Consider the following 26,699-nt stretch of genomic DNA (forward strand, 5'->3'; position numbering starts at 1 on the left):
AGACCTCAGCAACACAGTTTGGTTCCACTTGAAAAATATAATTTATTGCGTTTGTAACTTCGGAAACTGTACAACGTTAAGAGAAACCCTTTTCCAACCATTCAGACAAACTAAAGTGAGTCCAGTTAAAGAAACATGATCATAAACTTTAAAAGAGCCTGATTGCAACTTTCTATTCTATCATTCATCGGTCATAAGATGTTTTGGTTTTCATTGCTGTCTCCAAAGACCTGGAGCGTCAGTTGGATAAATACAGAAAAAAAAGGGGGAAAGAATAATATGATGCATGTAAAACTTGCACATCGTTTGATCAAATTACTCCTTTAAGAAGCAGGAATCTGAGGAAGGCCGAACTCGTCCACCAGAACGCCATCCTGGAACAACAACAAAAAAAGATATCTCCTTTTAATAAAGAGTGTAAAACAATGTTTCACATGAACTTAAGAAGCAAATCCAGAAGCTATCTGGTACCCTGTTGGTGGATCTGTCTCCAGGGATACCCTCTGGGATGGAGGGAGCAGTCGCAGCCTCGTCCAGGTAGGAGCTGTCGTCGTCCATCAGGAGCTCGTCTCCCAGGGCGTCCAGCTCTAAAGACACAAAACGCATCAAATGGTCAATCGCATCAAAATAGGATTTATTACACTAAGGCTCTCACATGGGAGAGTTTATATTCTATGTCACATCCTTTAGTTAGAACTCTTAACATCCAGGATTCCTGCAAATCCATCTACCCATCCCAGATTCAGTTTGGTTATTTAAATAAGTGGATGGACGGTCCGACAAAGTAAAGGCCTGGGGGCCTTTTGCTGCCCTCGGAATGATTGTGTGGCTCAGGATCCAAACTTCAGATTGGTACAAATGTCAACAGTTTATGAAAAATTTAAATCATGGATGAACAAGAGAACAATTTTGGATAAATTATATGGACACAATGTTAAAACAACAACAAAAAAGGGATATGTTTTAGAAGTACAAACAGTTCCTAATCTTCTTTGCTTATACTTGACCTAAAAAAATACTTCAAACTCCAGACCAACGGAGCTCTGGACTGTGTTCTGTACCAGTGAAATATTTACAATTTGATCATTAATCAGATTAGTAGCAGTTTTCATAGTTTTACTGAAAGTGTGATATTAAAATTTACAGTATTTTTTTTTTGCCTCACCTGCTTCCAAGTCGTCCTCATCGATGTCCGGAGTGCCGTAGCTCCTGCTCATCGCCTCCTGGATCTCATTTGCATCCTCCATCATGTCCTCCAGCTGATCTTGGATATCCTTCATATTAAATAGCACAATTAGAAACACAACTCTAAATTTCACTTTATTAATTTAGAATAAAAGCACAAACAAACGTAAGCTTATTTGAAGTTATTTACCGTAATTTAAGGCTTTTTTTATTTCAGTAACTACTCATTGACCAAACAAACATACACACCTCGATCTTATCGATTTTCACGTTCTTGTACGCTTTCTTCATGTCTTTGAGGCCGACTTTCATGGCATCAACCTGAAGAGAATTGTGGCGTTAGTAAAAACCAAGAAAATAAATATATTTTCCCATCAATTCCCTTCTAAATTCCCACATGTCTTACTGTGGTTTTAGTGTCTTTCAGGTTCTGGATCGTGTAGTTTGCTTGTTCCATGTTGAACGACTGCTGCATGAGATTATCTCTCTGCCCCTCATACCTGCGAATAGATTAGAAAACTTAAACTAAAAAGTAAAAACATTCAAAATCTAAAAGAAGTTATTTATATGTACATAGTAGTACCTGGAGAGAACCCACACATGCATATGGAGAACATTCAAACTACATGCAGAAAGACTGCAGGTCAGGGTTATAACCCAGGACCTTCCTGCTGCAAGGCAACAGTGCAGCTCTAATTTATATATTAATACTATAAAAACATATAAGATTGATGAAATGACTTACATTCTCTTCTGCTTCAGAACTCTCATGGCCTTTTGCTTCACCATGTTCTACAGAGCAGAAAAAAAAACCTCATGAAGTTATGTTGACAGAATATTATGGTGCAAGTAGTAGGATTGGGCAATTACCACTCAGTTTATCATTATTAGTATTATTAGTGATAATGAAAATTCTGACATATCCCTTTACATATCCCAAAAACTATAAGTACAGTCAGGTTTTCTACTCCTCCCCTCCCCCCCGCCAGTTGGTTCTGTGGGCGTGGGAATAAATATTTTTCTGTTTGTGTGCTGTTTAGCGATAAAACTGTTGTCCCAAACAACTTATTGAATAATCAGTAAGTTGCTCCTTTAGATCTATACTAACGAATTGAAGAGCATTATTTGTGTTTGTGGGGCTTTGAGGAAGCTCTCCATGCTAAAAAGTACTTTAATAGTCACTTTTATGGTTATTGGTATAAATAGCACAACATATTATAATAAACTTAAGTCCATATCTGCCTGTTTCTAGTAAGTAGACAACAAAAATTATAGTTTTAGTGTGAAAGGCAATGTAAAGATGTTTCACACATTTTCTGTTTTCTGCAACACTGATTTCTGATTATCTTTGAGAACTTTTGACAAACACTGATATATATTTGTGTGTAAAACTTTGTGATTTTACTGTGGAAGAGACTTATGACCCTTGGCTGAATTTGCAAACATTTCTACTAAATCAACAAGAGGCACAATGATGACACAAACAATATCAATGGCTAATATTCAACTTTCATTTATTTTAAGTGCTAATTTTTAATCTCATATAGGAATTATAGCATAAATATGCTTTACCATTATCACTTTTGGCAGTTTTGTTTTATTCCTCAACAAACTAAGCTTAAAAGACTATTACAAGTTAATTAACTGATACTTTTTAACCACTGAAAAAATGTACACATTTTAAGATAAATATTCTCTTTAAAATCAGAGCCTTTCATGGGCTCAGTAAAAAATTATTGCTGTACATTTTCACAGAACTTAGGTTCAATTTCCACAATTTATGCACGATCCTGTTATAATGTAATGGGGCTTTCAAATGGAATCATTTGTCCTTAAACTCTTGAGAAAAGTTTGTGAGCACAGCTACTGGAAAAATAATAAATAAAAAAAACACCTTTATTTACATTTTTTAAAAATGCATTAATCTCAAAGACTTATTTAAAACATGCAGTCATCTGCTAATAGACATTCCTACATATTGGTGCATTAGTCATACCTCTGGTGTAACCTGTGTGGATCTACTTGTTCTTTTAATGCAGTTGTGAGAAAGAAAAAAAATCCCCTTCATTCTTTTACAGCAGCCTCACACAGGTGACCTCACCTTTGAAGGCCCATCTCTCATCTTCTTCATCTGATCCTTGTACTTGACAAGTTCAGCATCTAGTCTGGCGATTTTCTTGTCAATGGACTCCGCCCTGGAGTCAACCTACATGAAAAACAAAAAAACAGAGTAGAATATTAGAGTAACAGAGGGTAATATTACAAAACAAACTCCAAGCAAAACATTCTGACCTACATAAAGGGTTGTAAATAAATAAAAACCTACTACATTCGGCTAACGTAACAGTAGTTTCTTCTTTCGCTCCTCTCAGCTAATAATATAGCATATACACAACCGACCGGTTTAACTGGTTTATTTTACATTGTTTTGAAAAAGAAAAGTATTTTTTTCTAATTTAGCTGAAAAGCAATACTGCCCAATCATGCCATTATATAACGCTGAGTCACTACCCGAATAGAAAACAATAGAAAGTTTTGTTTTCACGTCTTGTTTACAAGGTAACAGATCGAAAAAAACACCGCCAGGTAAACAATCAGTCGTTTATATTCAATAAATCTATAATATAAAATGTATGACGATACCAACTCATAATAAAAACAGCTATAGTGTAAATACTAATTGTAGTTACAAGCTTCTAAAGTTGGCTAACAGTCTGTTAGCAGGTATCCATGTTGGTTTTTGGTTACTTAGTAAAATTTCCCGTTGAGAAAGTTTAATAACAAGATTTTACTTACACTTCCTATGCAGTCCGTTAGGTTTGGTGGGGGATTGGCTTTCCCTCGGCCAAAGATACGATTCATCTCGGCGGTACTATAGCTAAAAGTGTCACAAAACCAGCGAAGTCCACAGTTTAACCTAAAGAAATAACCCGGAAGAGTCTGGGATGACGTAAGAAGAATCACATGATCATGACATACTCAACACCGCCCTTTAAAGTTCTAATTGTTTCTTCCATCCAGTTTTTTTTTTATTTTGCAGGCGCTTAACAAGTTATATTCCGATATACAAGCTAATTTAAAAAAGCGCCATGTAAAATTTAAAAGGAATGGAAGACGAAGACAAATAAAAATAATAGCATAATAATAATAATAATAATAATAATAATAATAATAATAATATTATTATTATTATTATTATTATTATTATTATTATTATTATTATTATTATTATTATGCTTTTCCACATTTTGTTTTTCACTTACTAATTTAAATGGAGGATATAACCAACAATAGTACCACTCTTTGTCCTCTGGGTGGCGCTGCTAACTCGCAATATAAAAAATTAAAAATAATGACTGTAGCAATCTCCCAAAGTCTAGAACAAGTAAGCGAAGATGCCGAGTCAAAATGGTGGTGCACATATGTAGTATTTCTCATTGTCAGAGTGATTTTTAATTAAAAGTAGAGAGCAGTGCGAGAATTTTATTTCAAGAAAAAAAGAATTAGTTTTACTTTATTAAACGTCCTTTAATTTTGACAGCTTCACAGACAGGATCAATACACGTCCTGCACAAATGAGAGCAGGCAGACCAAAGTACAGTAGATTTAGAGAGAGCACACAGAGATCATAAATAGAAAAAAAGCTATGCATCCTTTTTCATATTATAGATGTATTCTTTTTTTTTTTTGGTTTTATTCCACAATGTACATGTAGCAGCCAGAAAACTAGAAATAAATATTTTTTAGCTGTTCGGGTGAATTTCTACATATTTTACACAAACAGTCTGTTTGCAGCACATTAGAAACAAACAGCAGTCCATTAAGCATGTTTTAGCTTCTGATGTCAGCTTTTACATCACATCGATGATGATTCACATGCTACGAGTAGTTTATTTACATGATGACTGTGCAAAGTTGTTCAATTTGTAGTCTTTGCAAAATTTTAAACACACAGCAATATTGTGTGGGTATTATAATGGACTATAGGTCCACAATTTGTAAAGTTTTCCATTCATATGATTAGATAGCACAACATGAGAAAGAGTACTTGTCATCACTGTAAAAGCCATAAAAAGCACAGATTAATTCATCACATTGAGTACAATTTTACAGTGCATCAGTTTGGACACCATTCATGACGTCAAAACCGACGGAGAGCCCTCGGACAAATTTTAAATGCACATTTGAGTCCAGGATGTGTCCTTTATTTTTTCCGCTCTTTTTCCTCATTGAGCAAGCTCGCTGTGACGCAGATGTACGTTGACTATTTTTGACTTCCAAGTCCTCCGTGAGTCAGTTTTCTCACACTGTGACCAATCAGCTCCATTCACACATTTCACAGAGACGAAAAAGCTTTTGACCAACGTTCCCTGCCAGGGCTTCATGCAGCCAAACCAATGACAGGCCAAACTAATTCATAGAAAAAGGAAATCTTTTGAACATAACTTGCCGCTTGGCTCCAGTCATTCTTCACATCGATAAGACAATCATGTTATCCTGGACTGTTGAAGGCACTGCTGGCAAATATTAGACTCACTGAAGGGAATCAAAATGAGAAGTTTGGACATATTTAGCAGTGGTCATAATTATCAGTCACTTGTTTGTTTTATATATATATATATATATATATATATATATATATATATATATATATATATATATATATATATATATATATATATAGAGAGAGAGAGAGAGAGAGAGAGAGAGAGAGATTTTTTAACAGATGAGCAATTATGAAAAAAGCACTTTTTAAATTTTTGCTACAAAAAATGGATCAACAGATGCATCTAAATAAAGGAGTAAAAAAAATCCTTCACCAGATTTATATATAAAAAACTGAAAATTATATATTATATAGATTTATTACACACAGAGTGATATATTTTATCTCCTGATTTCTGTCAATTTTGACCATCGTGGCTTACAGCAAATAAAAACCCAATTCAAGTTTTACATGACGTTAATAAAATGGCTTTTTAAAACAGAAATGTTAAAGTGGGCCTACAGCTGACCTGACTATTGTCCATTAGACAACCACTGACGCCCTCCATAAGAAGAATAAACCAAAAACAGTTAAACAAGATGTCTGTGCACAGAATGTATGAAAGCATATTAATGTAAAACTGAGTGGAAGAAAAACTGGAGGAGAGCAAGGTCGACGAATAACTGCAGTGTTGAGGTAGACTCAAGCGCTTCTGCACACAGAAGTATCAGAGCATGAACTGTTGAATTCATTGTGCCAAAGCAGGACTATTGCTCAGTGGTCCAAGTCCTCTTCTTAGATGAAAGTAAATTTTGCAACTCATTTGGAAATTGAGGTCTCGAGAGTTTGGAGGAGGAGAGACACAAAGTCCAGGCAGATTAAAGTCCAGCAACTCATGCTGGACTTTAATCCAGCATGAACCAGAAATGGAGACATTTCTGGTTCAGAGGTTCGTTCACACAAAAAGGGTGAAAGCTGAAGTTCATGTCCTGAATGCGTCTGTGTGTGACGGCTCTTTCACCACAGGCTGGGGCTGCGGATATCTCTGTCACATGGGAATCTTGCTCTAACGCACTTTTTCCTTCCACTCAGCTTTTTGTTTATGTCTCAGAGGAGTTTATTAGAAATAAGGTTTTTTGGCTTACCCTTCCGTTCAAGTGAGCAGTAATCCTCATGATTATGTAGACCATAAAGTGACCTTTGTGATGTTCTGATTTGGCAATAAATATAAAGTTGGGTTTCCATTTGCTTTATCAAAACAAACTGAAATAACACCCGAAAAAGGTCTGTGTGTAATTAATCCATTCTCAAAAAACATTATATAAAAAAAAAAGTTGAAACTTGGGTCGTCACTGACTTTAAGCCATAATATAAGTGTTTCACCTTCTAAATATATTCACCAACTCTTTGATATTATGCAAACATATTGAAAAATACCTAGGAGTGAGTTTTTTTAGATGGTTTTCTAAAGACTACCAGAGGTGTCTCTATTTTATTTTTTTATTTTATTTTTTTTTAATGAGACCCCTTTGGGGCCCCCAAAGATGATATCTGGCTAACACATAAAAACAAACAAAATAAAGATTTTAAAAAATGTGCCATGAGTGACTGAAGGAGATTCCGATTATGTAACAATAAATAAATAAATGTGGTATCTTAAAGTTTGTCATCTCCAACAATGAATGGACATTTGTAAAAACTCTTAGACATGTAAGGCTGTTGGGGGAGAGAGGAAGGGCCAGCAAATTCATAAACATAGCTAGTGCTCCACTGTATCCTCCTTACAGATAACTTTCATCCACTTTTTTTTATCTGTCTTCTTTGAATCCACCTGTAAATTCAAACATTTACAGTGCATCAGTTTGTCATCACTTAAGACCAAAGAGGATGAAATTGCCAAACAGACGACTTTCATGTGGTTTTAAGTGAAAGATTTTGATCTATCTTGGCAGCTTGGCTCTGCCTTATGGTGTTTCTAAAAACAAGAGGCGGATCAGCTTTCACAGAGGAGTAAGTCTACATCACTGAAGTGATGTGCGTTAAGCCCAGATCATGCGAGTCTTCTTTTCCAATGTGGGAAATTGAAGACAGCTCCACCGCTAGTCAGGTGGGTTTATTAGTCCCGTCTGGGTTCTCCAGGGGAACAGCGGCGGCCCGGACTGTGCTGGGGACCTTCTTGCTGCCGGACGCCCTGTCCCCTTTCAGTTTGGCTGACAGGCAGAAGTCCTTGAAGCAGCGCTTGAAGTTCTCGTCCAGGAAGGCGTAGAGGATGGGGTTGAGGCTGCTGTTGGTGTAGCCCAGAGCCACGCAGAAGAAATACGCCGCCATGATGGCGGTGGTCTCGGGTACGCTCACAAGCGCCTTGACCAGGATGAAGATGTGGATGGGCGTCCAGCAGACCACGAACACGGCAACCACCACCACCACCAGCCGCGTGATGCGCCGCAGGTTGCGGTCCTTCTCCCGTGATCCGGACAGCATCCGGACGCTCTTCAGTCTCAGGACCATGAGGGTGTAGCAGATGGTGATGATGAGCACAGGCACGACGAAGGCAAACACAAACACACAGATCTTCATCATCGTGTCCCAGTAGGCGTACGGCTCCGGGAACTGTAAGGCACATTCAGTAATGTCTGCAGAGAGAAAGGACGAAGAAAGGGATTATTTAGTAACAAGAAAGGATTTTATTTGTTAGTAAATGAAATTCCACTTTCACCGCTCTGTTATGAATGAAACATACACTCAGTTGGGAACAATTTGTTATCTCTTTAGTATAACCTAAAAACTAGTCAGAGGTCAATATCTATCAGGGCCAGTTTAAGGTGTAATTGAGTTAGAGCCCATTGTATGTGCTTATATCTAATAAAATTAAATATCATTGAATAGATAAACCATTTAAGTAATGTAACTCAAAAATTAAATAATGCAGAATGACATATATATCATTAAGAATTGATCTTTGTTCATTTTCATGATTATGGCTAGGAGCTAATTGAAATGCAAATTTTCATTAACTTCTTAGAAAATACTAAAAAAAAAATGCTGCAATTATCTGTGTAGCTTCTGACCTTTTTCCTTCCTTATACAATTTTGTTTCAGATTTGTAGTGTGGGAAAGTGTATTCAGACAATGCTACTAACAAATAAAAGATCACGTGTTTGCTCCTAAAATCCCTTCAGCAAATTTCACAGAGGACCTTAAGTGCTTGGAAAACAAGACTGCAAGTTTAATGAGGAGTGAAAGCATTTCCTCACCGCTGTTTGTCTGAGTTCCCCCCAGAACAAAAGCCGGTATCCCTGCAGCCGAGGACAGGATCCAGATGCAGACGTTGATCATCTTGGCTTTGATGGGTGTGCGGAAGTCCAGGGCTTTAACGGGGTGGCACACCGCCACGTACCGGTCCACGCTCATCATGGTGAGAGTGAAGATGCTGGTGAACATGTTATAGTAGTCGATGGAGATGAAGACCTTGCACACCACCTCCCCAAACGGCCAGGTGTTCAGAAGGTAGTCGGTGCTCTGGAAGGGCATGGTGGTGGTGACGAGAGCGTCTGCGAGCGCCAAGTTGAAGATGTAGATGTTGGTGGCTGTCTTCATCTTTGTGTATCTGTTAAACATGCAGAACACAGGGTTGATGAGACATGACTCAAAGCCAGCCGTTCAGTCAGACAGCATCATCAGCATCTTATTGCTTTCGTTTGTCTGTGGAAGACCTCTCCTCTTTTCTCATTAAGTATTAAACAGTGTGCATTAACCCAGAAATCCTTCCTGAATCTCTAATACAATTTGCCTGACTCACACTTCATTGTCATGTATGGTGCTTTGCTCACTGCAGACCTCATGTAATCAGTTTGTTTAAGCTTCATTAAATTGTGATGGAGTTTTCAGTAAAGTTCACCCATACGGCTTGATTTAAGGTTTTAAAACAAAAGTCAAGAATAGAGCTACTGATGGAAAAGCTAGGTTCGGCCAAAAGGGGAAAAAAATCACCACATTTTGGTGGGGATCATTTTATTTAAAGAGACAGTTTGTACTTTTTCTGTAGCAGGGTTCGCTTAGGCTTCTGTTCAGCTTGGATCTGAGAACAACCTCCCACTCGAGTGGTTGGCACTTTTGTTGTAAGATGCTTTTTAATGATCAGAAATGATGAAAAAATAAATACATATATATATCTACAACTTTAAAAACATTGCCAGGCGCAGCAGCCATATTGGAACTGGGAAACGTATAACTCCCGAACTTTCCCATTCAAACTTAGAGACTGCACTATAACCAAAGAGGTCTGGATCAGTTCATCCCCTTTCCATTTCATCCATTCCTACTTTTCATTTCAGACTAAGAGAAAATGTTTCTCAGCTGTGCACCAAAGCCATCTTTGTAGTTTAGTATTTTCATAAATTTTGTACAGAAAAAGCAATGAAATAAACATATTTTCTTACTCCATTTAGACTACATAGATCCATTTGTTTTGACTTTGTAAAACTTGTCCTTCATACTCTGAGAAATGATGTTTCCTGTGCATGCAGATATTACTATTTCTACTGACTACAAAATTAAAGAACGACTATTTGGAATAATGAATGAATGTCAGGGCAATATGATGTAAGAATGAAATGCTATTGGTTGTTCAGAGCTCATTAAACTTACAGAAACACAAAAGGAAATACATTTAGCTGTTCCAATTCTAATCTAGATTTAAGACATACCCTGGAAAGAGGTCCAGTTTACTTACAAATGCCTGACCTTATTCACTCAGAGCAGAAAAACAAAATTCATTAAAACACGCATAGACAGTCCACGCCTGTTTGTCTAATGAACAAGACTTTTTAGTATACAGTTCTTTGAATTGGCCCTTGGGTTTGGTTCACAGATGGCACGGTGCTGTCACTCGGGTTTTCTGGGACAAACTGAGGCAGATGTCCGTTCGACCCACCAAAAGGTGCCGCAAAAAAAGCTCAGTGAAACGAGACAGCACAAGAAGCTTTTTAAGGAGCAGGCACAACAAAAGAAAGTGCAGAGTCGACAAACAATTTTCCAGTTTGTGGATTTGTTTTATACAGAAATGTACTTGAAAAGCAATGTCGATTTTTCGCTTCAACTTTTTTCCACAATCTGTTTTTTGTATGAGGAGGTGATGTGAATACTTCTGAGAACCACTTATTAGACGTGGTAAGGAATTATGTACATTTGAAATATTCTTCACAAAATACCTACAAAGATTGCCAAATGACTTAAAACTCCTGGGTAGGAATTAAAAGTTAAGATCTGTAATTCCCTTATAGCATTTGAAAATTAGGTGAGCGAACAATTACAGTAGATTCCAGTCTGAGATGTTCGTATCTTCTACGTAGCACAGATGGCTGCCACAGGAAGCTAGAAAAGTAGCCGTTTGATACTCCAATTTTCAATTGCTTCAAAAAACTCAAAAGCATTTATGATGGTCTTACAGATTATTTTGCCTTTATCATAAAATATTGAACTTGCTCAAGACAGTCAGTATTGTCAACAGCCTCCGTAACAAATACTCCATATTGTCATGAACAATGTCTGATTAGTGGAATTCAACACAGAAAAAATAACTGACTGTACCCAGATATCTATTGGGTGAATTATCAAAATCTTACAGCTTGTTGTTTAGAAACTTCCTAGAAGCCTTTAAGTCAACTTAATACAAACAATGAGTTACCAGTAGAAAATCTAAATCTTTTCTAAATTTCTTTTTATCAGGAAAGTTTTTTTAGGAAGTTATTTACATGAGGGAAAAAAAATTAAATTCCTTCTCCGTTTCAAAAATGCTGAAATTCCTTAAAGAACAGGATCTGGTGTGACTTATTTACAACAGTTTGGATTATAAAAAAGGGACCCAAAGTTAACGTGCAAAAATATCTTGCAGTGTTAATTCCAGACAGGAAAGACATGAAACAAAACATTTTTGTGACTCTCATTTATTAGCGTAATTTAATTTTTTTTGTTTCCACTTAGTCACCATGAAACCTTTTCTTTCCCTTCAGTTAAATTGCCCTCCACAGAGCATTTCCATCATACGACATCTTTTCTGCAACCGACGTGATAAGATTTTCCTCCAATTACAGGTAAGAGCGATCAATCCCACATTCGGTAATTGTCTACGGACTGAAACATCCCGTGTGGCACGTCTGCCTTTCACATTACATAAAAGGAAGATTTGTCACCTTCACAGATCATAAATAATGTCCAATGAGAAGCAGGATATCTATGTGAGTAAACGGAACCAGTTCCACTTGTAATTAAAATCCCATTCACCTGACGTTAAAGGATTTATTTAATACTGTTGCTGCATTTTGGAGGTCTTGAGAGTTATTGGATTAATAAAACAAGCTCTTTTCTGTCTCTGTAGGAGGCAGAATCGAATCAGTGCCGTTGTCCTTCACAAGTTTTTTGCTGAATTGGAACTGACAACACACATCTTAACCTTTCCCTCACCTAAATGCCATTCTGTCTGCGATGGCCAGACCCATCTAATTATGTAAAGATTTCAAATGTTTCTGATTTCACTCTGCAGAAAATCAACATTGCTGCAAATTAATAAATACATGCTTAAGTTGTTACTGAAAAATTTAAATTATAAGATCATTTATTAAATATAACATCACAGGGAACAATGAAAAAAGTAAAAATGATCTAACATTTAAATACTTATCTCAGTGTTGGTTTATTTGTGTGAGGGATGAAAAGTGTTAGATCGTAACAATCATTTTACACTTTAACATTCATTGCCTTTGCTAATCCCGGTTCAGGATTATTTATGTCTCAAAGGGCAATTAATGTTACAGCAAGTAAAAAAAAAAAAAAAAAAAAAAGGTATTAAAAAAAATCATTTGTAATGCTTGCTTATGCACAGTTTTTAAAGAGGACCAAGGACTGAGCCTTGGGGTACACCTGTACCCCAAAGCAAATTTTTACAAAAACTTTTTATAAAAACTATTCACTGAAAATAACATTATTGAATATTTCAAAATGTTATGTTCTAATGTGTTCTACACGCCTTTATCGAATCCAGAAAACACTGTTCATTGTGAATACATTTGCTTATATATTTTGTATTTCTGCATTTATTCATAACAGACACAAAAATATTGATCATTAGAGTTCATTTGTAAACTGGTGACCTGTTTTGCACTCACTATAAACGCCACAGCATAGATGTTGAGACAACCCTCATTTTAATCAATAAAATATCTGCCTCCGTAGAATAGTGAAAAATGTTTCCCAAAATATTGTTAGGACCACAAGGGTATCTAAGTACATTATAATATTATTGTATAGTGTAATTTTTCCAATCAGTATGGCTTACAGCTAATGAAAGCCACCAAATTCTGAACTGCAAAACCTACATCACGGCCTACACAATCATGGAGAACAATGTTTATCTGGAAGATGTCCAACATTCAGTCAATGACGCCCTCCACCAAAAGGGTCACCAGCAACCGCATTGTTAAAGATAAAATGTGGCTGTCCACACAGTAATGCAAAGTAGCTGAAAGTTGAGTGGAAGAAAAAAAGCTACAAAAGCAAAGCCATCAAATACATCAGAGCCAACAACACAGACAAGCTAACAAACACCAGTAAAGCAACCTGGGCTCCTCATCAGCAGGAGGCTGATCACTTCCAAACCACATCACATTAAAGCAGCAATTCGAGTCCAAGTATTGAGTATATATGTATGGCACAGTACATGAAAACACTTTTCACCTGACTAACATTTCTGTACTAAAGGTAATCTATTATTGGTAATATTGTAGTTTTCTAAGACACTAAATTTTACATTTTCATCAACCCTTAGTCGCAATTATTCAAATTAAATTAATAGTTTTTTATAATGAGTTTTACTTTTTGAAGTGAATTACTGAGATTAATGGTATTCCAATTTATTCAGCTTCCATCTGATCCCTCCTCCATGTCTCACTGCAATAAAACCATGATATTATTATTATTATTATTATTATTATTATTATTATTATTATTATTATTATTATTATTATTTCATTTTTCCAAACCAAAATGAACGTCTGAAACATGAGCTCACCTGATGATCACATACATGACGAGGCAGTTGCCCAGCAAGCCGACCACGAACACCACAGAGTACACCGCGGTGATGATGGGGATGATGGGGGACATGCTCTCCTGCTCCCAGCTCTCATCATCGCGGGTCACATTGCTGCTGTCTCCGGACAGCCAAACCGAGGAATTCACCGGACAGTCTTCCAGCAGCCCGGTCAGGCACTTGTTCTGTTCTTTAAAAATTTCAACTGGTGTGTTTTCCATGTCCAGATTGTATTCTCAAGCTGGGCAGCAAAAGAAGAAGAAAAAACAAAAGAAGAAGAAAGTGGGATCTAAAATTAAATAGGCGCGACAATGCCAGAGATATGCGCAAAAACTGGCCAAATTTCTCTAACCATGCGGAACATTTATTTTTATTTTATTTTTTTAAAGCACGCAGTTTAGCATGTTAATGCAAAATACTCCATCTGAACTAAAACCTTTTGATTCAGGAGACACTTGTGGATCAAACATTAACCTAACAGAAATTAAGTCAATCGGAGAAAAGAAAAACGCACCACACAATCACATCTATTGACAATTCTCGAGACTTACTCACCTTTGTCACACAAAATTAGCGGGGGACTCTGTACTCTAAGAAAAAGAAAAAATATTATTTCCTCCTTTGCTTGACGGTTTCAGCTTATCAAAGTTTGGCGATGGCTCTGCGCGCTCGGAGAGCAGAAGCGGCGGTGGCGGCGGCTATGCGGACACTCGTGCATGCGCGCTGTTGGAGGAAGGGGTTGCGCGCGCGCGGGCGGGCGCCATCAGCTCTCCACGCTAGACCTGGCCAGCACGTACACGTGCACACGCACCACACACACACAAGGGCACGCACGTTTTACACAAAATATGAGATGACAGAGCGATGACAATAACCTGGAGGCAGGCGCGGAGCTCTCCGCAATATCTGTGTCATAACTGAGGAAAAACCGTTCGGCTTCATTAAGCAGGACATCCCTGCTTTGTGTACTCCAAGTGTCTGAAGGAGACATAAAATATTAAATTGTACAGGGAAATTTCATAAAATGCCCCCCGCCCCCCGATGATTAATGGGAAGTTCTCCAAACATGTTTTCAGGAGCATCTATGGGACATGCATAAATATTTATTTGTCTTATTTTCTTATTTTATTTAATTTTTATTTAAATTTTTAGCAATGTGATAACAAGCGACAACAGTTGCTGGAAAGTTTTTTTCAGTCAGCTTGTAATAGAACAGGAAACTATACAATGAAGGCTTTAAGAAAAAATGTTTTAGTTTGAAAAAAGCAAGTGTTGATAGAAATTATCAAACGTGTGGTGTAGATGAATCAAATGTTCAAAATTACTCATCCCCCCCCATTTTAATATAAAAAACAATGGAGATTTACTGAACATACAAACTTCTTCTCAGTGCAGCACTTCTGAGAATGTTGTTAAATCCGAATGGAGAAGTATTCTGGTGATGTGGTAAAGGCAAAGTTTTGGAAAGAGCAGCAGCTTCTTAAAGAGACAGAGACTCAATTTCAAGGCTTTAAATTGCAAAGTCAAATTTCTTTTAAGTCACCTTTGATAAAACTTTTATATAACAACTGAAGGAAACATAGTTACTCAACTGTGCTATAAAATGGCACCATGTGCCTGGAAAATACATAATACTTTAATTTTTTGTCGCTAATTTGTAGCTAATTTGTATGCTTATTTAGGTTCAGTGTCTATTTAAAAGACCTATTACATTTTTTTCTCATTATGACATATATCTTGTAAAGTCCACTTGTCAGTCCCTGCAGCAGCAGTAAAACACGAACTCACCATAATGCTGCCACCTCTGTACTACACTGTTGGGAGTGTGTTCTCAGGCTTGCATAATTCCTTGTTTTACGTACAATCTAATAATATTAGATTTGGCCAAACTGCTCTGTTTTTGTTTCATCGGACTACAGGACATGTCCAGAACTTATGTTTTTTGATTCATGTGTATTTGAAAACTGTAGTCTGACTTGCTATGTTGCAGTGTTTCCACTCTGAGTGTCCTTTCAGCCCGTGTTGGTGCAGGCCTCGTGGATAATGATTCTCTCTTATCGGCTACAACCAGCATTTCACAAGATTCTTTTGCTTGTGCTCTGGGGTTGATTCGCACACTTCACACCAAAACATATTCATCTCCGGGACACAGAACCTTTTACCTCATTATGGCTGGACTTTCTCCTGGTGCTTTTTTGCATATAATTATTTGAACATGGTACCTTCGGGAAATAGTATCCAAGGATGAACAAGACTCTTGTACATGTCCTCATCCTCAGATGTTGGCTCATTTCTGTTCATTTTTCCATAATAAAAATACTTCATTTCTGAAATGTACTCAAACATTGCAGGATAAGGAGCCTATAAAGCCATCACTTTATCTGGGGTTTACAACATTTTTTAAAATGTCTAATAAACTCAAAGTTTTAAGAATTTAGCAAACAGAAATAGCCTTAATTATTCTAAATAACCTAAAATAAGAAAAAGAAAATTCTGATTTAAGCTCAGAAACACCAAAAAAGGTTATGAGTCTTTTTTTTATTCAGCATGTATAAATATCTGTCAACTGAGACAACAACAGAGACCCAGCTGCGCTTCCAAATTCCTTGGCTTCATGTTTTCAAGAGTGTGTTTAAATGGTGAAATGCAGCAAGAGCTCAGAAAAGACATGAAACGTGTATCGCAGAGCTTTCAGCCCCGGGTGTGTGCACTGATGAGGGTCATAACCATTTTCACTGGACACAGCACTGCACTTTTCAAGGGATTTCTGCTTTACTGGACAGAGAAAAAAAAATCAAGGACAGAAAAAAAGGGATGATGTATGACTGAGGTCTTACGCAGACGGAAATTAAACCACCCAACCAGCGAGGAAACTGGCCCATAATTTCACAATGTGAGCCCATTTAGAAGGGAACAGCCTGAGTATTTCAGGACACTCCGAATAATGTGTAACTATAAATCCTTGGAAGGTCTTCTGAGCAGAATTAGGTCCTCTGGATGGATAAATCCTGTAAAAATTAACCTAAAGGAACAGGATTACAGCACAAAGGTGCATATGATTTGAAGTTGCTCTTTTCTATCAAAACAGAAACTTTATTGCTACTTTATCAATTTATGGAGCGTTAATGCTAATATAGCACAATTGTTAAACCAATCCTATAGCAACAAAGTGTCACTACAGGGTAAAACAGAACCCTAAAGGACAAAAAGTGTACAATTATCAACACATAACGTTATCAAAAACATCCACTGCTATTTATTTATAATAAAATTACTTATTGCATTTGTTGCTTTCCATTTCTTTTCATCCAAATGAATCTTAACTGGGGAATCAGCAGCTTCACTGCCTGTGAAATGAAGCTGTTGCACATGGCGGTTTGTTCATGATTCAATGACACGATATCTTCTTCCACATGACTGGAAGGTCATACAGCTTCTAGGAGAAGTGAAGGGAGGCTTCTCATCTTTCAGAAGCCTTTATTCTTGTTTTCCTCATTAGTGATATGCTCGCCATTCGAAACAGTTGAACATCAGAGTGGTCTGATTTGAATGTTCCACATGCAGATCAATGGTGAGTATGAAAATAGCTGGATTTGTGGTGACATGTCTCATCTAGAATGGGCGCTAGAGATCAGAGAATGCTTTGAAAAAGTTTTGGTCCATGTATACATTTCTTATGCTTTGGCTCTTTTGTTACAGCCATACATTTGGGAATATCAAACACATTTCAATACCTAATAAAAATAGCCCGACTAGGTGAAAATTTCATTACCCAGGCCTGCAGAACCAAAAACTTACTTTACCGGAACCTGCTTGGCAACATGAAGTAGGCAAAAAAAAAAAAAAAACCATCATCATATGGATGCTAAAGAAAAACACAAACAAAAAGCTTGTTGCTGTTTTATTGTTGCAACTTTTCTTATTTAAACGAGGACATATTTTGGTTTTAGCAAAATATAAATTACATACTGAGTTTTATCTCCTTAAAAAAAGAAAACAAACCCATTGTTATGAGTTGTGTATCTTGTATCTCATTATAATGTGACTGAATTTATTTCAAAGCAATGGCAGTTTAACGATTCTGTGTGATAACCCTTTGATGCAACTTAATTTCTAAAAGTAAGTACTGGACCACAACAGTAACCAATTGCTTGGCAAGCTAAATACATTCTGGAGGAATGTTTTATCATCGGATGAGACTTAGATTTATTTTTTTTCTTGCCACAAAGATAGGAAGAAAATTTAAACAACCTGTGGGGGTGAGAGGAAATTCATATTAAATTCAAACTTGCTTCACATTTGTTCTTTTTAAAAAGCTTTATAGCTACATGCAATGTGGATTAAAAAAAAAAGTCCAAATAAATTATTAAAAGCCCCAAATGAATGATATTCAATCTGATGATTCCTCATCAGAACTACGTGTCCCTTGGCACCAGTTTAGATGTGCTAGTTTCATCTAATCTGAACCGTCTTCCATTTTCCGTCGTTTGCTCTCATCTACACCAAATTGGATTCAAATCAGAGCATTTCTTCCAGGTGTCTTACTTCGTGCTAGACAGGTTTTGTTACTGAGTGTAATTTACCACAGAGTGACACGATTTACATTCCTAAATTGATGTTTTTCAGTTGTTGAGGAAGCAGGGAAATCCACAGAATACCCACAAGGCTACACGAGGATTGTGCAAACCCGGAAATGTCCCTGGAGATATTTAAGATGGGAAGTTACAGTATACAGTCGGCTCCTCCCAATCAAGGTTTTACATTATTTAAGGTTCCAGTACATGGCCTTCGGTAGGAGTTACAGGCCACATCTGTTCTGGACTTCTCCATTTTGGAGTTGCTGGTGCTGGAGCAGGTCAGGAATAAAAGCTCTCCAGCAGACAATCTGTGGGAAGGCTCAACTAAAAGATCCACAAACAATGTTTCTTCTTAAAAAAAAAAAAAAAAAAAAATAGAGCTTTTGAATTTTGCAAAACAGTGCCATGCAAAAGTAAAAATTATACATTTTGTCACACACATTTTGAGGTGCTTTATTTAATTAAGTCTCCCAAAATGTCCCTATATTTTAAAATGACAGCTGATCCCCATCCACCTATGTGGTTCGATTTTCACATTTACCTATTTGCAGATTTTTTTCATGGAGAATATCTAAAATATTTGAAAGAATAAAAGCAGAAGTGAGGAAGACTGTAGCTTCTGTAGAAGACCCAAAACAGTTAGTATGTATGAGTATTGATGCATATTAAGGTGTTTGAATTAACAAAATAGGCAGTTATAAGCATTTTTAGAGGGAGTCTCAATTATTCAAGGATTTTAGCTTCTTGTAGGTGGTTGTGGTCCATAACCTCTGCAAATACCAGAGGTCCACAGTATACTTTTGTCTCGGTCCATAAATTCAGCAAAAGCACTTAAAAGTTTGTGGTTAGAAAGTCACAAAATGTGAAAAATGTTCAACAGACACGGCTATTTTTCCCGGGCATTGCACACCCTCACAACCTATATATTACATTCTGCATCTTCACTACAATCCCCCCCGACCCCCAACATGCATTGAAGTGAAGAAAAGAGAAAGTTTGCGTCTGTCACTGAGGACTCTTTAAAACTCCTCCATCACTCCGTCCTGCTGCTCCCAGCTGAGACCTGCCTCAGGGTGCCTGACCAAAAAACAGAAAACAAAAAGCATTTTTCTGCCACTTGAACATTTAACGTGAAAAGGTCAGTATGAGAGTCACATCAGTTTCCTGCATCCCCTCTTATACTTTATAATGGATTGGATTTGTTCTAAGTTGGTTTCGGTGCATTTGAATACAAGTCTTTTGTGTTTGTGTTTGCGTCTGTGGCGTCATCTGCAAGCAATAAACTCTTTTAATCTTGAATTTCAGGAGCGACTCGCCAACGTTTTCTGAAGTGTTCAGCCTCACTCCCGCAGAAGCAGAATCATCTCTTGATGGATTGTTCACTGTTGTTCCTAGAACTAAAGCTCTTAAGCCGTCCTGTATTAAACTGTTATATTCTCCAAAGAATCCCCCTGCAGTGTGGCTGCCAGAAACCACTACTCTCTGTCTTACAACGCTCTGGCACCGTTGGTAAAATAAGTGTAATGATAGCTGGTGTAAAACCTTTGAAGGCAGAGTTGCACAAATGCGTAAAGTGCATTTGTCTCTAGGGTTATGCCGCTTCGCTGGGAAGAAAACATGTTTTCACTGGCTTCACAAGATCGATTTCACACCCCGTTTTTAAATGTGCGATAGAAATAAACTTTGACTGGTGACGTACTTGAGCCACCAAATAAAATTAAAAATAATAAATTGAAGGTTGTGGCTGGAACTGATTGAAATCAGATGTTTTTTTTATTTTTTTATAAGCTGTTTGTATGTTTCAGATGGAGGGATCCAGGGTGGAATATTAATGGACATATGGCACCTCTTACTGGGGGCTGCTATCAGCAGGGTTAAACTAATGGAACGATTCAGACAGACACAGAACATTTTTCCCAAATCTGCTGCCAGTTTGTGGACAATGTTTTCATCACGCAGTCATACATGAAGAAATACAAAAAAACAGCGTTCAGTCAGACCAAAATATGAAGTTTATTTTCACTCGTGCTTGCTCTGGTGGGAACCTGTTTCTCTGACTGAATTTGTAAACACTCAGAGGCAGTAAAACATCTGTTGGAGGCACATTTGGATGGTTGAAAGAGCACACACATGCATGGGAGAACATGCAAATATGCAGACTCCATGATAAAGGATCACAGGTTGGTATTCAATTCTAGAACCGTCTTGTTGTAATGACACATTGCTGCCAATGGCTCCACCGTGCAACCCATGGTTAACTATAAAAAAATAAAAAAAGAAACAAAAATATTTTTTTTCTGTATTTGCACAGAATTGTGCTGCTACAGTGGACCCCTGCTATTCGCATGGTTTATGGATCAAAACTATCCATGAATAGCTGAAATACTTGAATATTAGAGAGTCCTTCTACAAACACTTAGAGCTGCCTATTTTAATAGTTTAAATAGCACATATACCTTAATATGCTTTAATACACACAGTGGAAACCGTCTTAGCACTTCTACAGAAGCTAATAATTGCAGTCTTCCTTATCTTCACGCTTGGGGTGCAGCCAATCAGCACCAAGAGAAATGAATGCTGCTCTTTGATTGGCTGCTTTTCACATGGCAGCCAATGGAGTGTAGTTTCTTTCAGATATTTTAGATTAGCTCAATAAAAAATCTACAAGTAGACAAATATTTACATAAATAATTTGCTGCTTATGTTCCTCAAAAAAATAAAAAAGAAGAAAAATGCAAATAGGTGAATCCATGAATATCGAGAATGACAGTTAATTTGTTTGTACCACAATTCGTCTCAGATGGTCACACGTCACACAAGTTTTAGTCTCTTTACGTTGAGTCTTTGTTTCAAATTTAGAATTGATTAAAATAATTTAGCCTTGAGCTCTTAATGGACAGCCCCCTAAATACATCACAGATCTTTTAATTCCTGATTCTTCTGCCTGCCCTCTCTGGTATTCACGTCAGAACCTCCTGCACTCTGTAAAGCACTTTGTCATTTTATCTGTGAAAGGTGATGTATAAATATACATATATATGTTTTTAATTGTCAACTAAATGTAAAGTGGCTTTCGAAGGTATTTTTGAATGTTTTCAGCCACAGTCTTCATTTTATCATATTGGCATTTATGTGATCAAGAAAAAGTAGTGCATAAATGTTATGAGGAAGGAAAAAAATAAATGGGTTTTAAAATCTTTTACAAGCAAAAATCATAAAACAGTGACCCAGCTTCACAGTAATGGCTTCATGCAGTTACTCAGAATCAGCTTCATCTTCCTTTTGTATCATGTCCAACAAAGTTCCCCAGCAATTCAGAGAAATCATTTGTAATAAAGACAAACAGAATTGTACCTCAGATGCCTCTGGTCATTCTTAGTGAGATTTAATGCACTGATATACAGTGTAGTAGGTCATAATGTGAGTCATGCACAATATGTCCTCATTGGTGTAATGGCCAGTCTACTACATCATGGCTTATGTCTGTGGACATTACAGAGTCTCATCTGTTCAGTCCTGGAGGCTCGCAGTGGGTTGTGTGTATGCAGACTTGTTTGTTTGAAGGGAAACCTTGCGATGTCAAAAATCATTAAGAAGAACTCGTTTCTTCTGATTCAAACTGTAACAAACGTATTTCTTCTCCCATTATCTTCTATAATTATTTTTGTCATGTGAAGACTCAGCAATTTGTATATATCTTTTCATGCTAATTGATTCACTAAACAGCCTCTCAGAAACTGTATAACTTATGAATGTATTTGTCTTTTTAATGGTTTTGGGAAAGCTTAGGTTTAACTTCAGGGCATCTGAATTTTTATTACAATACTCAGTTTTAGAGCTCAAAATTGGCCTCCACAGAATCATTGCTTCATTTGCCATGCGTGCTGCACATGGCTTTATAGTTTTAGTCATCAACAATTTAAAATTCTGTATATTTTTTTTAACTGTGATTTGAGTCTCAGGAAATATGAGGAAAAACAACCTGTCTGTTCAATTGATCTTTGGATGTTCTAAAACAGTGTTGCTGCATTTCCAGTGTTTCTAGTAGAAAAGATGAGAATAGGAAATGCTCAGTACATGCTGGGATAGGCTGCAGCACTGAATGGAAATAAGCTGGTGATGGGAATAAACAAGCAGCAGAACTAAAACTATAGGAAGTTGAATGAAAACAGCGACTGTCAGGCGGTTACATCCGTGAACTCAATCCTCCACCACAGAACAGGTCGGCTGCCTGCTGGAAGCTTCATAAGTGCTTCTCTGGCCTGCGTTTGGGACTCTGCTGGCTCTCTATTCTGGTCCTGGAGTGGATGGATCAGTCTTTTTTTTTTCATGTTTTTTTCCCTCCTGGAAGCAAATCTTTTCTTCCAGCCAGACTTATCATACAACAGTTGGAGCTTAAGCTCCTTTAATACAGGCAGGGCTTGTTGGGTAACAGGAGAGAGAAAAAAATGAAAGTTGGAGTTTAATCTACATTCATATTGGTCTAACGAAAATATGCTGTGCTGACGTCTAGCCAAATTTGGCACAGCTTGTTTGAACATTCGTTGGTTAATTCGTAAAACGTTCTTCAGGTGACAGGAAACCGGTTTTGTAATTGTCTTTATGTGCCTCTGAAGCTTCAGGTCTGAATCCATCACTACACCCAGATTTCGGGCCTGATCAGTAGCGTGTAGCTGTCGTAACTGGAGTTGTGTGCTGACTTTTGATTTTCCTGTTTAGATCCAAAGATAATAACTTTAGTTTAGTTTCTGTAAGTACATCCATGCACTGATTTGTTCTAAATATCTTCTCAGTGCTTGGATGGGTTTATAATCATCTGGTGACACTGTAACGTAAAAACTGTGTATCATCTGCGTAGTTATGATAACTAATGTTATTGCTAGTTATAATCTGAGCATGTAGCATATATGTGTGATGGTCTGACTTGAAATACTTGCTTATTGACTGCATCCCAAAATACAAATACAAGTTCTGCCAAAAATCTCAAGGTTTTTTTTTTTTTTTCAATCTAAAATACAGAATTTCAGACATTGTATTAATGCTTATATATTTTTATTCCCATTGATTTCTTTCTCTGAACCAGTGATGGACTCTATGCTTCATATGGCGACACAAGAAGCACAGGGTCAGAGAAAGGGCAGCTAACATCTCTGCAGACCCCACACATCCTGGACACAAACTGCTTAACCCTTTTCCCTTCAAGTTAATTCTACAGAGCAATATATGCAAAAACCAGCCACCACGGATACGGTTTCCAACCCCAGGCTGCCATTATAGTGAACACATTGAACACCTTACCGCCTGAGCAGTCAGCTACTCTGCTGTGAAATAAAATAAGGATTGTTACACCACCACAACATGCCTTTGTTTTTTCTTCTCTTTATGTAAAAAAAGACATATACATGTACATACGTTTCCGTTTGCTCTTTATTTTGTATGCTCAGAATAGATAAACCATCTTTAGTAAACACTAAGCTTTTAACTCAGTTACATAACAAATAGCATGCAAATGTCCATTCTACATGAATGAATGAATGAACGAATGAAGGAAAGCTTTATTGTTGTTATTGGACCGAAGCACAACCATCGTAGTACATCGTAGACATAGCTGTTTAGAGTTGGCTTTTTGCTGTAATCTACAGCAGACTGCTGTAATCCTTTGAAGACATCTGTTGTGGGGGGTAATCCAACTTACAAAAAATGAATTTTATGCTGTAGGTATATTCTGATGATATCTACCCAACAGTAAAGAAGTAAAAACAAGTCAAATTTAACTAAGATAGTCAGTGTAGAGTTGGGATTCAGTGGTTGTTGATCTACTTCACTATCCTTCCTCTAGTGTTAGCTTTCTGTTACTATCCATGGTGTTTGGGGTTCATTTACTCCGGTCTTAAAATTAACAAAACAATTTACTCAAAAATGGTTTTTATTGCCTATTTTACTTGTTAATCAAAAGTTTTGAGTGTGGTGTCCCATTACTGTTCAACTTCCACCTCATTTTCAGTGACATTTGCAGTAGCACTCACTAGATGTTGGGGAAAAGAAAACCTTTCGGCGTGTTAGGAATTTCTCATTGTCCAGTTTTAAAAGTCGTCTGAAAACTTATTTTTACTCGTTGGCCTTCAACCCAACTGAGACCCAATTTCCCATTTTTTTTTATTGGTATTGATCTTCTGTCTTCTTTTGTCATGTTTTCTTTATCTTATTTATCTATTACTAATGTTCAGCACTTTTTTTCAGCTGTGGCTGGTTTTAAAGTGCTTTATAAATAAAGTTGATGATATTACACCTACTTCTATAACCAGGGTTTAAATGTGACTAAATGTATTTTGTGCTTTTAATCTGAGTTATTTGATATTTTTTTAGATTGTGGCCTTTGTTCGACTAGCTTATGCTGTTTTAAAATGTGTTTTTTGAATAGGCTGAATGCACAGTTTACTTCTTCGGTTCTCATGAACAAATCCTCCATCATGTACTTCCTTCTTCTTATCTGACATCTGACCAGTTGCCTGCTCTGAGGGATAGCAGAGTCAGGAGAACTTCCCCTTTGGGGATCAATATATGGCATTAATATTCAGAAACAATCCAATTATTTCCCTGCACAGTTTCACAATTTGCTGAGCTTTAAAGAAAAAAAAATGTTCAATGTGTAACCGTTCTGACCCGAAATTAAAGAGTATATCCACAGAGTTTGATTAAATAGATTCAGAAGAAGATTACTTTGGCTCCCTGTTGCTTGGTTAAACAATAAATAGAATCACATGCAACTTGTGCTGTTTGTTGTCTATTTTGGGATTTGTGGCTCTCTATTCCACAAATACTTCATACGAGCTACAAATAAAATGTACGCTCCCATTTGCTGCAGCTTTTTCACCCTTCAAAATACCTATAAGGCCAGTTCTGTCAAGCTCCACCTTCTAATATCTATGTTCATCTTGACAGCTGCAGATTGACTGTTTTTACCCATGTGGTGTGAAAATGTTTTGATCTCGTTCTGACAGGAGGCCTGATCGATCTCGCTGTTTACTCATGCACAGCGCCGATGACATTAACAGCACTCCATGTTTTTGCAGCTTTCCTGAAAGCGTGTGGGAGGATGGTGGAGTATCTTTCACAGCTTGGTCTGAGCTTGCAGCCCATGAAAAGGACAGATGGATACCTTAACGTGTTTTTGTTCGCCCCCGCCGACACCCAGGGAGGGTCAGAGGGGATTCTCAGATCTAATTAGGACATAAAGATAACCAAAGTAGTTCAAAGTGTAATCCAGCTATTCTATGTTTTTTTTTTTTTTTCAGAAAACATTAGTGAACAAAAAGCATCATGGCGGTCAAGAAACACAGAAAGCAGGTCAGGGATGAAGTTTTAAACAGGTTGTTTTATATGGAGCTCTTTGCAGAAGAGCAACAGGGAGAACAGTAAAAAAAAATCATCAATCATGATGTTTTCTGCTGACTCAACAATTATCCAAGAAGTTGAGAATAGGCCACATTAGATCAACGCTGAGGCAATTTTCTAAGTGGCAACTTTTATTGCTTGCCTGTTTTTGTTTCTTTCTGTTGAAAAAGTGCTACTAACTTCCTCTATACTCTGGTCCTGAAAGGGCAAACGTGGAAAAAGCTGCTCTCGTCCAAAATGTAGCTTTTTTTTTTTTTTTTACATTTATGCACATCACCCTGAAAACACTGTCTCCATGGTGGTAGAATTGTCCCGTGGGGAAGCTTTGCTTCAGCAGGGACAGGGAAGCTAGTCAGAGGTAATTGGAAGTTGGATAAAGCTAAATACAACAACTCAATTAAAGGATGAAAAGATTTGAGACTGGGGTAGGAGGTTCATCTCCCAGCAGGATAACAACCCTAAACACACAGCTTGAGCTACAGTGGATTGATTCAGTTCAGAGCATACTGGCCCAGTCAAAGTCCAGATGTGAAACTCACTGAAATGTGTGTCAAGGGTTAAAAACGGATGTTAGAAGCTCCGAAACCAGTCCGACTGATTTGGAGTTATTTTGCACAGCAGAATGGACAAAAAAAAATTGATTTTCTGGACATGAAAAACACAGAGACATACTCCAAGGGGGATTAATCCTTTTTTTTCCCAACAGTTTTTTATTGTAAAACATTTTAAGTCAAATATAATTTTCTTTAATTTCACAATTATTCGCAGTTTGTGTATTCCCGAAAGACGCAATGACCCTGCAACTTTTAGTTGATGTGCACAGCATCTCTTTGAAAAGTTCCCTGATGTCTTTGTGTTGTCAGTGCAAGCTCACTCCCCCAAACCTTCCTCATTTAGATTTTAATCATACAAAATGCATAACACAAAGAAAAAGCTGGTCATTATGTGTTGTCAGTGAATACTGTTTCCT

General features: G+C 37.2%; 2 protein-coding genes across 2 annotated transcripts; both read right to left on the minus strand.

The window, feature by feature from the left end:
• Nucleotides 1–17: 17 nt before the first annotated feature.
• Nucleotides 18–4,145, minus strand: chmp5b (charged multivesicular body protein 5b). Its single transcript, XM_014984120.2, has 8 exons — nt 3,982–4,145; nt 3,287–3,391; nt 1,931–1,977; nt 1,592–1,685; nt 1,435–1,506; nt 1,166–1,274; nt 472–587; nt 18–374 (listed from the first exon to the last, which is right to left on the minus strand). Exons 1-8 carry the CDS (start codon nt 4,045–4,047, stop codon nt 324–326), a joined length of 660 nt encoding a protein of 219 aa, XP_014839606.1. The 5' UTR covers nt 4,048–4,145; the 3' UTR covers nt 18–323.
• A 1,701-nt stretch (nt 4,146–5,846) lies between these two features.
• LOC106916083 (delta-type opioid receptor) lies at nt 5,847–14,567 on the minus strand. The gene is made up of 3 exons (XM_088001218.1): nt 13,737–14,567; nt 8,926–9,278; nt 5,847–8,304 (listed from the first exon to the last, which is right to left on the minus strand). The coding sequence occupies exons 1-3, from the start codon at nt 13,976–13,978 to the stop codon at nt 7,775–7,777; spliced, it is 1,125 nt and encodes a 374-aa protein (XP_087857344.1). The 5' UTR covers nt 13,979–14,567; the 3' UTR covers nt 5,847–7,774.
• Between the last annotated feature and the right edge of the window lie 12,132 nt (nt 14,568–26,699).

This window comes from Poecilia mexicana, unplaced genomic scaffold (genome assembly GCF_051168715.1).
Source record: "Poecilia mexicana isolate PSO_F unplaced genomic scaffold, ASM5116871v1 scaffold_20, whole genome shotgun sequence".
Classification (NCBI taxonomy): Eukaryota; Metazoa; Chordata; class Actinopteri; order Cyprinodontiformes; family Poeciliidae; genus Poecilia; species Poecilia mexicana.

What these genes read in the sequence shown, in the direction of transcription:
- chmp5b (XM_014984120.2), bottom strand. Translation starts at nt 4,047, where the DNA reads ATGAATCGTATCTTTGGCCGAGGGAAAGCCAATCCCCCACCAAACCTA. An exon ending in TGAAAGACACTAAAACCACA is followed by an intron (nt 1,507 to 1,591) that starts GTAAGACATGTG and finishes AATTCTCTTCAG; the next exon opens with GTTGATGCCATGAAAGTCGG. An exon ending in TGAAAATCGATAAGATCGAG is followed by an intron (nt 1,275 to 1,434) that starts GTGTGTATGTTT and finishes TTTAATATGAAG; the next exon opens with GATATCCAAGATCAGCTGGA.
- LOC106916083 (XM_088001218.1), bottom strand. Translation starts at nt 13,978, where the DNA reads ATGGAAAACACACCAGTTGAAATTTTTAAAGAACAGAACAAGTGCCTG. An exon ending in GTCATGTATGTGATCATCAG is followed by an intron (nt 9,279 to 13,736) that starts GTGAGCTCATGT and finishes CATGTTTAACAG; the next exon opens with ATACACAAAGATGAAGACAG. An exon ending in GGGAACTCAGACAAACAGCG is followed by an intron (nt 8,305 to 8,925) that starts GTGAGGAAATGC and finishes TTCTCTCTGCAG; the next exon opens with ACATTACTGAATGTGCCTTA.